The 14,133-nt window shown below is 57.9% G+C and overlaps 1 protein-coding gene across 6 annotated transcripts in view; it reads right to left on the bottom strand.

Moving 5' to 3' along the window:
- SHTN1 (shootin 1) overlaps positions 1-14,133 on the bottom strand; it is a 110,548-nt gene that overhangs the window by 22,166 nt on the left and 74,249 nt on the right. For 3 of the 6 annotated variants that reach the window (XM_040435093.1, XM_040435098.1, XM_040435096.1), the window contains exons 8-13: positions 12,987-13,081; positions 9,439-9,585; positions 8,531-8,684; positions 7,091-7,205; positions 3,937-4,019; positions 2,766-2,875 (exon numbers count right to left, since the gene is read on the bottom strand). In XM_040435093.1, the coding sequence (XP_040291027.1) occupies positions 2,766-2,875; positions 3,937-4,019; positions 7,091-7,205; positions 8,531-8,684; positions 9,439-9,585; positions 12,987-13,081 (704 nt within the window). Of the gene's footprint in view, positions 1-2,762; positions 2,876-3,936; positions 4,020-7,090; positions 7,206-8,530; positions 8,685-9,438; positions 9,586-12,986; positions 13,082-14,133 lie in introns of all 6 variants that reach the window. The other 3 variants (XM_040435094.1, XM_040435097.1, XM_040435095.1) reach the window with 2 other exon arrangements.

The raw sequence follows: 14,133 nt of genomic DNA, 5'->3' as shown, positions 1-14,133 counted from the left end.
GTCCTCCAGAACCCCCACCCCCCGTCCTCCAGAACCCTTCCCCCCACACCCCAATCCCCCACCAGAACCCTCCCCCCCACACCCTCATCCTCCAGAACCCTCCCCCCCACACCCTCATCCTCCAGAACCCTTCCTCCCCCCTACACCCCGACCTCCAGAACACTTCCTCCCCCCTACACCGCGTCCTCCAGAACCCTTCCTCCCCCCTACACCGCGTCCTCCAGAACCCTTCCTCCCCCCCTACACCGTGTCCTCCAGAACCCTTCCTCCCCCCTACACCCCGTCCTCCAGAACCCTTCCTCCCCCCTACACCCCATCCTCCAGAACCCTTCCTCCCCCCTACACCCCGTCCTCCAGAACCCTTCCTCTCCCCTACACCCCGTCCTCCAGAACCCTTCCTCTCCCCTACACCCCGTCCTCCAGAACTCTTCCTCGCCCCTACACCCCGTCCTCCAGAACCCTTCTTCCCCCCTACACCCCGTCCTCCAGAACCCTTCCTCCCCCCTACACCCAGACCTCCAGAACTCTTCCTCCCCCCTACACCCAGTCCTCCAGAACTCTTCCTCCCCCCTACACCCCGTCCTCCAGAACTCTTCCTCCCCCTACACCCCGTCCTCCAGAACCCTTCCTCCCCCCTACACCCCGTCCTCCAGAACTCTTCCTCCCCCCCACACCTCCGTCCTGTAGAACCCTTCCTCCCCCCCACACCTCCGTCCTGTAGAACCCTTCCCCCCCACACACCCCCGTCCTCCAGAACCCTTCCCCCCCACACACCCCCGTCCTCCAGAACCCTTCCACCCTCCCACACCCCCGTCCTGTAGAACCCTCCCCCCCCCCCACGCCCCCGTCCTCCAGAACCCTTCCTCCCCCCCACGCCCCTGTCCTCCAGAACCCTTCCTGCCCCCCCACGCCCCTGTCCTCCAGAACCCTTCCTGCCCCCCCACACCCCCGTCCTCCAGAACCCTTCCTCCCCCCCCACACCTCCGTCCTCCAGAACCCTTCCACCCCCCCACACCCCCGTCCTGTAGAACCCTTCCACCCCCCCACACCTCCGTCCTCCAGAACCCTTCCACCCCCCCACACCCCCGTCCTGTAGAACCCTTCCACCCCCCCACACCCCAGTCCTGTAGAACCCTTCCTCTCCCCCCCCCACACCCCCGTCCTCCAGAACCCTTCCACCCCCCCACACCCCCGTCCTCCAGAACCCTTCCTCCCCCCTACACCGCGTCCTCCAGAACCCTTCCTCCCCCCTACACCGCGTCCTCCAGAACCCTTCCTCCCCCCTACACCCCGTCCTCCAGAACCCTTCCTCCCCCCTACACCGCGTCCTCCAGAACCCTTCCTCCCCCCTACACCGCGTCCTCCAGAACCCTTCCTCCCCCCTACACCGCGTCCTCCAGAACCCTTCCTCCCCCCTACACCCCGTCCTCCAGAACCCTTCCTCCCCCCTACACCCCGTCCTCCAGAACCCTTCCTCCCCCCTACACCCCGTCCTCCAGAACCCTTCCTCTCCCCTACACCCCGTCCTCCAGAAACCTTCCTCCCCCCTACACCCCGTCCTCCAGAACCCTTTCTTCCCCCACACCCCGTCCTCCAGAACCCTTCCTCCCCCCTACACCCCGTCCTCCAGAACCCTTCCTCCCCCCTACACCCCGTCCTCCAGAACCCTTTCTTCCCCATACACCCCGTCCTCCAGAACCCTTCCTCCCCCCTACACCCCGTCCTCCAGAACCCTTTCTTCCCCCTACACCCCGTCCTCCAGAACCCTTCCTCCCCCTACACCCCGTCCTCCAGAACCCTTCCTCCCCCCTACACCCCGTCCTCCAGAACTCTTCCTCGCCCCTACACCCCGTCCTCCAGAACTCTTCCTCGCCCCTACACCCCGTCCTCCAGAACCCTTCTTCCCCCCTACACCCCGTCCTCCAGAACCCTTCCTCCCCCCTACACCCAGACCTCCAGAACTCTTCCTCCCCCCTACACCCAGTCCTCCAGAACTCTTCCTCCCCCCTACACCCCGTCCTCCAGAACTCTTCCTCCCCCTACACCCCGTCCTCCAGAACCCTTCCTCCCCCCTACACCCCGTCCTCCAGAACCCTTCCTCCCCCCTACACCCCGTCCTCCAGAACTCTTCCTCCCCCCCACACCTCCGTCCTGTAGAACCCTTCCCCCCCCCCACACCTCCGTCCTGTAGAACCCTTCCCCCCCACACACCCCCGTCCTCCAGAACCCTCCCCCCCCACAACTCCGTCCTCCAGAACCCTTCCACCCTCCCACACCCCCGTCCTGTAGAACCCTTCCCCCCCCCCACACCCCCGTCCTCCAGAACCCTTCCTCCCCCCCACACCCCTGTCCTCCAGAACCCTTCCTGCCCCCCCACACCCCCGTCCTCCAGAACCCTTCCTCCCCCCCCACACCTCCGTCCTCCAGAACCCTTCCACCCCCCCACACCCCTGTCCTGTAGAACCCTTCCACCCCCCCACACCCCCGTCCTGTAGAACCCTTCCTCCCCCCCCCACACACCCCCGTCCTCCAGAACCCTTCCACCCCCCCACACCCCCGTCCTGTAGAACCCTTCCCCCCCACACCCTCCTCTAGAACTGAGGGTTTGAGATGGTGGACATTCGTAGAAGGGGTCCTCATCTATAAGTCTCATGGTGTGATGTATCTTGGGTGGAGTCACCCCTATGAGTGCGCACTCTCAGTAGTCTCAGTCTGTGACTGTTGGGAGTTGTAGTCTGACTGCTGAGCCCCCAGTGACCTCTCACCTGTGGCTTGACTCGCACGGTCTGCTGCACCGGCCTCAGGTGGACGCCCTTCTTGATTCGGTCCATCATCTCATCCACGGCCTGCTGCTTCAGGTTACCCACATTTCCTGCTGGAGAGAAGGCAGGGCAAGAGATGAGCGCCCCCAAATGTCTCAGCACAGACACTGCCCCCCAAAGAGCACACCTCACGGAAACAGAGGACCCGACATGTCACACCCAACATCCTGCATCCCCAGGACCCCCACAGACCCGGCCACCAGCAGAGAAACCGGTCATTATATACGAGAGTCCTCCCGCAATCCCCGCTGTACCCCTCCCAGTGATATATAATAAGTAGATCCCCCCCCCTCGGTGATATATATGTGAAACTCCTCTCCCCAGTAATATACATGTGGATCCCCCCAATAATATGTGGACCCCCCCTCGGTGATATATATGTGGATCCCCTCCCCCAATCAGAACGTCATGCACGTCTCTCCGATCTCCTGTGGAGCGGTAGAATGGCGTCGGCGGTGCTCTCCTCGCTCCATTATCCGATGACTACAATGGGAAATTCAGGCTCAGATTTGTCGCTTTTCTATTGTCTCCGGTGAATGATTTCAGAGCCGCCATCGCAGCAGAAGCCGGCGGCGGCAGCAGCGGCACTTAATTCCCCACTTTACATACTGACATTTACAGAACCGCTTTTTATTAGAGACGAGAAAACACGTATTACCTGTTGTGTTAACAACCCTTTCACTGCTACAAAACTACTACCCCCAGCATTGCTGGGATCTACAGGGGAAGCCAGCCAGCAAGGAAAACTACCACCCCCAGCATTGCTGGGATCTACAGGGGAAGCCAGCCAGCAAGGAAAACTACCCCCAGCATTGCTGGGATCTACAGGGGAAGCCAGCCAGCAAGGAAAACTACCACCCCCAGCATTGCTGGGATCTACAGGGGAAGCCAGCCAGCAAGGAAAACTACCACCCCCAGCATTGCTGGGATCTACAGGGGAAGCCAGCCAGCAAGGAAAACTACCACCCCCAGCATTGCTGGGATCTACAGGGGAAGCCAGCCAGCAAGGAAAACTACCACCCCCAGCATTGCTGGGATCTACAAGGGAGGCCAGACTGCATGGAAAAACGACCAGTTCCAACATTGTTAGGCCGGACCCCGGCGCAGCTCTTACCGCTGTCCCCCTGCGTCGCGCTTCCCTGCTTCACTGCGGCGGCTGTCGCCAAGGGCTTCTTCCGGATAATAGACATGAGAGACCTGAGAACGACAGAAGTAGTCACACCCTCCGGCCAGCGGGAGGAGAAGTAGTCACACCCTCCGGCCAGCGGAAGGAGAAGTAGTCACACCCTCCGGCCAGCGGAAGGAGAAGTAGTCACACCCTCCGGCCATCAGGAGAAGCAGTCACACCCACCGGCCAGCAGGAGAAGTAGTCACACCCACCGTCCAGCAGGAGAAGTAGTCACACCCGCTGGCCAGCAGGAGAAGTAGTCACACCCTCCGGCCAGCAGGAGGAGAAGTAGTCACACCCTCCGGCCAGCGGGAGGAGAAGTAGTCACACACTCCGGCCAGCAGGGCCAGCAGGAGGAGAAGTAGTCACACCCTCCGGCCAGCAGGAGAAGTGGTCACGCCCTCCGGCCAGCAGGAGAAGTGGTCACACCCTCCGGCCAGCAGAAAAAGCCGTCACACCCTTCGGCCAGCAGGAGAAGTAGTCACACCCACCGGCCAGCAGGTTAACTATACAGAAGTACATCCCTCCTACACGGCACAGTCCAGAAGTACATACCTCTACCATCCAGTGATGTCCCCTCTAATGTAGATGTTCTCTTTCCACATCGTCTCCATTCAGCCCGACCATCATGATGACTTCAGCTTTGTCTAATTACTGCAGAATTTCCCACACATAAATCTCCTCACTTTTCTAACCCCCCCCCCTCCACTGCCCCAACATTGTCATTCTGCTACTGCCATCAATGCTCCCCAGTGCCCCAAACACTATACTGCAGAATAACAGTGCCATGCAGATAGTCCCCAAAATGCTCCCACAAGTCCCACCAATAGTTATAATTCCATCCCAGTGTCCTCACTAGTAGTAGTGCCCTCTACAGTGATAATGCTCCCCAAGAATGCCCCTCTTAGTATTAGTGCCCTCCATACTGTGCCCAACAATAATGCCCCCACAGAACCCCAAAAGTAATACTGGCCCACAGCGACTCCGGTAGTAATAAGGCCCCTCCATAAGACCCTCTTGTAGAGCCCACAGCAGTTATAATGCCCCCCCTCTAGTGCCCCCAGTAGATATAATGCCCCCCTGTAGTGCCCCCAGTAGATATAATGCCCCCCTGTAGTGCCCCCAGTAGATATAATGCCCCCCTGTAGATATAATGCCCCCCTGTAGTGCCCCCAGTAGATATAATGCCCCCCCCTCTAGTATCCTCAGTAGATATAATGCCCCCCTGTAGTGCCCCCAGTAGATATAATGCCCCCCTGTAGTGCCCCCAGTAGATATAATGCCCCCCTGTAGTGCCCCCAGTAGATATAATGCCCCCCTGTAGATATAATGCCCCCCTGTAGTGCCCCCAGTAGATATAATGCCCCCCCCTCTAGTATCCTCAGTAGATATAATGCCCCCCTGTAGTGCCCCCAGTAGATATAATGTCCCCCTGTAGTGCCCCCAGTAGATATAATGCCCCCCTGTAGATATAATGCCCCCCTGTAGTGCCCCCAGTAGATATAATGCCCCCCCTCTAGTATCCTCAGTAGATATAATGCCCCCCTGTAGTGCCCCCAGTAGAGATAATGCCCCCCTGTAGTGCCCCCAGTAGAGATAATGCCCCCCTGTAGTGCCACCAGTAGATATAATGCCCCCCTGTAGTGCCCCCAGTAGATATAATGCCCTCCCTCTAGTATCCCAGTAGATATAATGCCCCCCTGTAGTGCCCCCAGTAGATATAATGCCCCCCTGTAGTGCCCCCAGTAGATATAATGCCCCCCTGTAGTGCCCCCAGTAGATATAATGCCCCCCTCTAGTATCCCCAGTAGATATAATGCCCCCCTCTAGTATCCTCGGTAGATATAATGCCCCCCTGTAGTGCCCCCAGTAGATATAATGCCCCCCTGTAGTGCCCCCAGTAGATATAATGCCCTCCCTCTAGTATCCCAGTAGATATAATGCCCCCCCTGTAGTGCCCCCAGTAGATATAATGCCCCCCTGTAGTGCCCCCAGTAGATATAATGCCCCCCTGTAGTGCCCCCAGTAGATATAATGCCCCCCTGTAGTGCCCCCAGTAGATATAATGCCCTCCCTCTAGTATCCCAGTAGATATAATGCCCCCCCTGTAGTGCCCCCAGTAGATATAATGCCCCCCTGTAGTGCCCCCAGTAGATATAATGCCCCCCTGTAGTGCCCCCAGTAGATATAATGCCCCCCTGTAGTGCCCCCAGTAGATATAATGCCCCCCTGTAGTGCCCCCAGTAGATATAATGCCCCCCTGTAGTGCCTCCAGTAGATATAATGCCCCCCCTCTAGTATCCCCAGTAGATATAATGCCCCCCTGTAGTGCCCCCAGTAGATATAATGCCCCCCTGTAGTGCCCCCAGTAGATATAATGCCCCCCTGTAGTGCCCCCAGTAGATATAATGCCCCCCTGTAGTGCCCCCAGTAGATATAATGCCCGCCTCTAGTATCCCCAGTAGATATAATGCCCCCCTGTAGTGCCCCCAGTAGATATAATGCCCCCCTGTAGTGCCCCCAGTAGATATAATGCCCCCCTGTAGTGCCCCCAGTAGATATAATGCCCCCCTGTAGTGCCCCCAGTAGATATAATGCCCCCCTGTAGTGCCCCCAGTAGATATAATGCCCGCCTCTAGTATCCCCAGTAGATATAATGCCCCCCTCTAGTATCCCCAGTAGATATAATGCCCCCCCTCTAGTATCCTCGGTAGATATAATTCCCCCCTGTAGTGCCCCCAGTAGATATAATGCCCCCCCTCTAGTATGCTCGGTAGATATAATGCCCCCCCTCTAGTATCCTCGGTAGATATAATGCCCCCCTGTAGTGCCCCCAATCTCACCCGATTCCTCGCTCCCGGCCCACCGCCAGAGAGAGTACAGCGCTCATCTGTCTCAGAATGTATGGAGCGGCAGGGCGCGTTCTCAACCCATCGCTCCTTCAGATTGAGAAAGCGGGAACCTGTTCTCGGAATCAGGGGGTCCCATCAATTGGACCCCAAAGATCAGTTAGTTAAGCCCTATCCTGTGGACAGCGGATTACTTGCAAGCTTGGCACAACCCTTACTGACTGCAGGTCTGTAACTTCCAGATGTCTTACCGGATGGGGTTTGGTGGTGGCGGTGGTGGCGGTGGTACAGGGGGCGGCGGCGGCGGTGGAGGAGGGGGAGGAGCCGCTTTCTCCGCTTGATGGACGCGCTTCTGAAGTTCTTCCACTGCAGGCAGAAAAGACGCAGGAATGAAATGAGGCAGAAACACAACAAGCAGAAAAAAGATGGCGGCAGCAGGAATGGGACAAAACCAGCACAGAAAAGATGGCGGCAGCAGGAGTGGAGGAATGGGACAAAACCAGCACAGAAAAGATGGCGGCAGCAGGAGTGGAGGAATGGGACAAAACCAGCACAGAAAAGATGGCGGCAGCAGGAGTGGAGGAATGGGACAAAACCAGCACAGAAAAGATGGCGGCAGCAGGAGTGGAGGAATGGGACAAAACCAGCACAGAAAAGATGGCGGCAGCAGGAGTGGAGGAATGGGACAAAACCAGCACAGAAAAGATGGCGGCAGCAGGAGTGGAGGAATGGCGGACAAAACCAGCACAGAAAAGATGGCGGCAGCAGGAGTGGAGGAATGGGACAAAACCAGCACAGAAAAGATGGCGGCAGCAGGAGTGGAGGAATGGCGGACAAAACCAGCACAGAAAAGATGGCGGCAGCAGGAGTGGAGGAATGGGACAAAACCAGCACAGAAAAGATGGCGGCAGCAGGAGTGGAGTGGAGGAATGGCGGACAAAACCAGCACAGAAAAGATGGCGGCAGCAGGAGTGGAGGAATGGCGGACAAAACCAGCACAGAAAAGATGGCGGCAGCAGGAGTGGAGGAATGGGACAAAACCAGCACAGAAAAGATGGCGGCAGCAGGAGTGGAGGAATGGGACAAAACCAGCACAGAAAAGATGGCGGCAGCAGGAGTGGAGGAATGGCGGACAAAACCAGCACAGAAAAGATGGCGGCAGCAGGAGTGGAGGAATGGGACAAAACCAGCACAGAAAAGATGGCGGCAGCAGGAGTGGAGTGGAGGAATGGCGGACAAAACCAGCACAGAAAAGATGGCGGCAGCAGGAGTGGAGGAATGGGACAAAACCAGCACAGAAAAGATGGCGGCAGCAGGAGTGGAGGAATGGGACAAAACCAGCACAGAAAAGATGGCGGCAGCAGGAGTGGAGGAATGGCGGACAAAACCAGCACAGAAAAGATGGCGGCAGCAGGAGTGGAGGAATGGGACAAAACCAGCACAGAAAAGATGGCGGCAGCAGGAGTGGAGGAATGGCGGACAAAACCAGCACAGAAAAGATGGCGGCAGAAGACGTCGCTTTCCGCCATGATGCATTGAATTGTCAGACACTAGAGGCTGCACATAAAAAGAAGGGTCTGCGCTGAGCGCGGCCCCCACCCAAAGCGGGTATAAAAGCCTAGAGGTGGTCAGTGACATCGCTTCTATGGGGAGGGGTCAGACTCCGGCCTCGGGGGGCACGGCTGACGTACCAGAGTGCTTGAGGTCCCTGACTGCCGACTCCGAGCTCCGTAACCTGCTCTCCAGATCCTTCTTCTCCTCTTCTAAGATCTCCAGTTGTTTCTTCAAGCTCTGAACCTCCTTCCGCAGCTTCGCCTCCTGCAACTGATCCTCCAGCTCCTTCACCTATAAAGCAAAGTAGTCAGTGACTCCTAAAATCCTCTGTGCTGCTGGGGCCCTGCCCCCTCCACTATGTAACTCTCATCCTGTGACCTCCACAAGATCAGCACAAACATGTCAACTGAAATCCTCTGTGCTGCTGGGGCCCTGCTCCTTCCATTATGTAACTCTCAGCCTGTGACCTCCACAGGATCAGCGCACTCCTCTCCTGAAATCCTCTGTGCTGCTGAGGACCCTGCTCCTTCCACTATGTAACTCTCATCCTGTGACCTCCACAAGATCAGCACACTCCTCTCCTGAAATCCTCTGTGCTGCTGGGGCCCTGCTCCTTCCACTATGTAACTCTCATCCTGTGACCTCCACAAGATCAGCACACTCCTCTCCTGAAATCCTCTGTGCTGCTGGGGCCCTGCTCCTTCCACTATGTAACTCTCACCCTGTGACCTCCACAAGATCAGCACAAACATGTCAACTAAAATCCTCTGTGCTGCTGGGAGGACCCTGCTCCTTCCACTATGTAACTCTCTGTCTGTGACCTCGACAAGATCAGCGCACTCCTCTCCTGAAATCCTCTGTACTGCTGAGGACCCTGCTCCTTCCACTATGTAACTCTCATCCTGTGACCTCCACAGGATCAGCGCACTCCTCTCCTGAAATCCTCTGTGCTGCTGGGACCCATGTAACTCTCGGTATGTGGCAGTGCCGACCCCTATGCTCCCGGCATCCATGTCACATGACACGTAGCGCCCTGTGAGGTCACCTTCAGCTGATGCTGGATCTCCGCCTCTTCCAGTATATGCGCTAACCTCGCGTTCTCATCCAGAACCTTCAGCAGCTGTTCGTCGGGAGCGATGGTCTGCAGCAGAAGGCAGCTCTGTCTCTTCAGCTTATTCTGCTCAATGTACATCTGGAGATACAGGGGCAGTACAATGAACTTACAGATCAACCAATCACAGAGGCTGAACCCCGCCCTGACCTCGCCGTCCTGCTCACAGCTGAGGGCTCGCTCCAATGTAGCCGCACAAATACTTTCCGGGGTTGCATATGTCAGCAGTGCAGGTAAAATGCAACATGCATATGGCAGCTCACGGTCAGGGCAAGATGGCAGCCCCACTGAACACTAAAAATAATTCCATTCAATAACAGCTAGCAGAGGTCTTGAAAACAGTGGGAAATAGAAAAACAAACAATCTATTATATAGCTGCAGAAGTTCAAGATGACTGGCCAAGTACTGTGCTCACCCTCATACCCCTGGTGTCTGCGGCGTACCTCCTGTCCCCCCCCATACCCCTGGTGTCTGCAGCGTACCTCCTGTGTCCTCCTCATACCCCTGGTGTCTGCAGCGTACCTCCTGTGTCCTCCTCATACCCCTGGTGTCTGCAGCGTACCTCCTGTGTCCTCCTCATACCCCTGGTGTCTGCAGCGTACCTCCTGTGTCCCCCTCATACCCCTGGTGTCTGCAGCGTACCTCCTGTGTCCTCCTCATACCCCTGGTGTCTGCAGCGTACCTCCTGTCCCCCCCCCATACCCCTGGTGTCTGCAGCGTACCTCCTGTGTCCTCCTCATACCCCTGGTTTCTGCGGCGTACCTCCTGTGTCCCCCTCATACCCCTGGTGTCTGCGGCGTACCTCCTATGTCCTCCCCGTACCCCTGGTGTCTGCGGCGTACCTCCTGTGTCCCCCTCATACCCCTGGTGTCTGCAGAGTACCTCCTGTGTCCTCCTCATACCCCTGGTGTCTGCGGCGTACCTCCTGTGTCCCCCTCATACCCCTGGTGTCTGCAGAGTACCTCCTGTGTCCTCCTCATACCCCTGGTGTCTGCAGAGTACCTCCTGTCCCCCCCCATACCCCTGGTGTCTGCAGCGTACCTCCTGTGTCCCCCTCATACCCCTGGTGTCTGCGGCGTACCTCCTGTCCCCCCCCCATACCCCTGGTGTCTGCAGCGTACCTCCTATGTCCTCCCCGTACCCCTGGTGTCTGCGGCGTACCTCCTGCCCCCCCCCATACCCCTGGTGTCTGCAGCGTACCTCCTATGTACTCCTCATACCCCTGGTGTCTGCAGAGTACCTCCTGTGTCCCCCTCATACCCCTGGTGTCTGCAGAGTACCTCCTGTGTCCCCCTCATACCCCTGGTGTCTGCAGAGTACCTCCTGTGTCCCCCTCATACCCCTGGTGTCTGCGGCGTACCTCCTGTCCCCCCCCCATACCCCTGGTGTCTGCAGCGTACCTCCTATGTACTCCTCATACCCCTGGTGTCTGCAGAGTACCTCCTGTGTCCCCCTCATACCCCTGGTGTCTGCAGCGTACCTCCTGTGTCCTCCTCATACCCCTGGTATCTGCAGAGTACCTCCTGTGTCCTCCTCATACCCCTGGTGTCTGCGGCGTACCTCCTGCGTCCCCCTCATACCCCTGGTGTCTGCGGCGTACCTCCTGTCCCCCCCCATACCCCTGGTGTCTGCAGCGTACCTCCTGTGTCCTCCTCATACCCCTGGTGTCTGCAGAGTACCTCCTGTGTCCTCCTCATACCCCTGGTGTCTGCCGCGTACCTCCTGTGTCCTCCTCATACCCCTGGTGTCTGCGGCGTACCTCCTGTCCCCCCCCTCATACCCCTGGTGTCTGCAGCGTACCTCCTGTGTCCCCCTCATACCCCTGGTGTCTGCAGCGTACCTCCTGTGTCCTCCTCATACCCCTGGTGTCTGCCGCGTACCTCCTGTGTCCTCCTCATACCCCTGGTGTCTGCAGCGTACCTCCTGTGTCCTCCTCATACCCCTGGTGTCTGCAGCGTACCTCCTGTGTCCTCCTCATACCCCTGGTGTCTGCGGCGTACCTCCTGTGTCCCCCTCATACCCCTGGTGTCTGCAGCGTACCTCCTGTGTCCTCCTCATACCCCTGGTGTCTGCAGCGTACCTCCTGTGTCCTCCTCATACCCCTGGTGTCTGCAGCGTACCTCCTGTGTCCCCCTCATACCCCTGGTGTCTGCAGCGTACCTCCCGTGTCCTCCTCATCCCCCTGGTGTCTGCAGAGTACCTCCTGTGTCCCCATCATACCCCTGGTGTCTGCAGAGTACCTCCTGTGTCCTCCTCATACCCCTGGTATCTGCAGAGTACCTCCTGTGTCCTCCTCATACCCCTGGTTTCTGCAGCGTACCTCCTGTGTCCCCCTCATACCCCTGGTGTCTGCAGCGTACCTCCTGTGTCCTCCTCATACCCCTGGTATCTGCAGCGTACCTCCTGTGTCCTCCTCATACCCCTGGTATCTGCAGAGTACCTCCTGTGTCCTCCTCATACCCCTGGTTTCTGCGGCGTACCTCCTGTGTCCCCCTCATACCCCTGGTGTCTGCAGCGTACCTCCTGTCCCCCCTCATACCCCTGGTGTCTGTGGCGTACCTCCTGTGTCCTCCTCATACCCCTGGTGTCTGCGGCGTACCGCCTGTGTCCCCCTCATACCCCTGGTGTCTGCAGCGTACCTCCTGTGTCCTCCTCATACCCCTGGTGTCTGCGGCGTACCTCCTGTGTCCCCCTCATACCCCTGGTGTCTGCAGCGTACCTCCTGTGTCCACCTCATACCCCTGGTGTCTGCAGCGTACCTCCTGTGTCCTCCCCATACCCCTGGTGTCTTCAGCGTACCTCCCGTGTCCCCTCATACCCCTGGTTTCTGTGGCGTACCTTCTGTGTCCTCCTCATACCCCTGGTGTCTGCGGCGTACCTCCTGTCCCCCCCTTATACCCCTGGTGTCTGCGGCGTACCTCCTGTGTCCCCCTTATACCCCTGGTGTCTGCGGCGTACCTCCTGTGTCCTCCTCATACCCCTGGTGTCTGCGGCGTACCTCCTGTCCCCCCCTCATACCCCTGGTGTCTGCAGCGTACCTCCTGTGTCCTCCTCATACCCCTGGTGTCTGCGGCGTACCTCCTGTCCCCCCCTCATACCCCTGGTGTCTGCAGCGTACCTCCTGTCCCCCCCTTATACCCCTGGTGTCTGCGGCGTACCTCCTGTGTCCCCCTCATACCACTGGTGTCTGCAGCGTACCTCCTGTCCCCCTCCTCATACCCCTGGTGTCTGCGGCGTACCTCCTGTCCCCCCCTTATACCCCTGGTGTCTGCGGCGTACCTCCTGTGTCCTCCTCATACCCCTGGTGTCTTCAGCGTACCTCCTGTCCCCCTCCTCATACCCCTGGTGTCTGCGGCGTACCTCCTGTCCCCCCCTTATACCCCTGGTGTCTGCGGCGTACCTCCTGTCCCCCTCCTCATACCCCTGGTGTCTGCGGCGTACCTCCTGTCCCCCCCTTATACCCCTGGTGTCTGCGGCGTACCTCCTGTGCCAGAGACTCCGCTTTCTCCCGGAGATCTTTCTCCATCTCTAGGCTGCTCTGAAGCTCTTCATATTCTTCCACTGCCAAGAAAGACACTGCAAAGAAAAAAAATGGTCAACTGGGCCGGGACCTCAGGAGAAGAAACCATCAGACACGAGATCCTCAAGGATGAGATTCACCAGGCAAACTGGTTCCACAATCTACAGAGTGGATCCCCCTCCCTGGTTCCACAATCTACAGACTGGATCCCCCCTCCCTGGTTCCGCAATCTACAGAGTGGATCCCCCTCCCTGGTTCCGCAATCTACAGAGTGGATCCCCCTCCCTGGTTCCGCAATCTACAGAGTGGATCCCCCTCCCTGGTTCCGCAATCTACAGACTGGATCCCCCTCACTGCTCCACAATCTACAGACTGGATCCCCCTCCCTGGTTCCGCAATCTACAGAGTGGATCCCCCTCCCTGGTTCCGCAATCTACAGAGTGGATCCCCCTCCCTGGTTCCGCAATCTACAGAGTGGATCCCCCTCCCTGGTTCCACAATCTAGAGTGGATCCCCCTCCCTGGTTCCACAATCTACAGACTGGATCCCCCTCCCTGGTTCCACAATCTACAGAGTGGATCCCCCCCCCTGGTTCCACAATCTACAGAGTGGATCCCCCTCCCTGGTTCCACAATCTACAGACTGGATCCCCCTCCCTGCTCCACAATCTACAGAGTGGATCCCCCTCCCTGCTCCACAATCTACAGACTGGATCCCCCTCACTGGTTCCACAATCTACACACTGGATCCCCCTGATCACTGCCTGTAGATTTTTAGATCATGTGCCTATGGGAATTGGTGCTGGTCCTGGAAATACTACAGATCTGCTGTCACTGGAGGGATCACTGGATTGACGGGGGGATCCTTACATTTATTATAAAACATTACTTGTGATCCGAGTTTGGCCGGACCTTGGTTTCAGACCATGAGACACAGATCCCAGAGATCCACAGAGCACAGGGGCCACGCCAGGCAGCAGTGCGACCACGAATCACATCGGAAAATCACATTTTTATTTTAACCTGCATCTGGTTTTACTGAAAAAGGAGGAAATCACAAATCTGCAGAAGATTCCAGAAAACCGGCAGCGAGCGGCGTCTAGATGGTT

Source organism: Bufo bufo, chromosome 6 (genome assembly GCF_905171765.1).
Source record: "Bufo bufo chromosome 6, aBufBuf1.1, whole genome shotgun sequence".
Taxonomy (NCBI): domain Eukaryota; kingdom Metazoa; phylum Chordata; class Amphibia; order Anura; family Bufonidae; genus Bufo; species Bufo bufo.
This window is presented reverse-complemented; position numbering and strand designations above follow the sequence as displayed.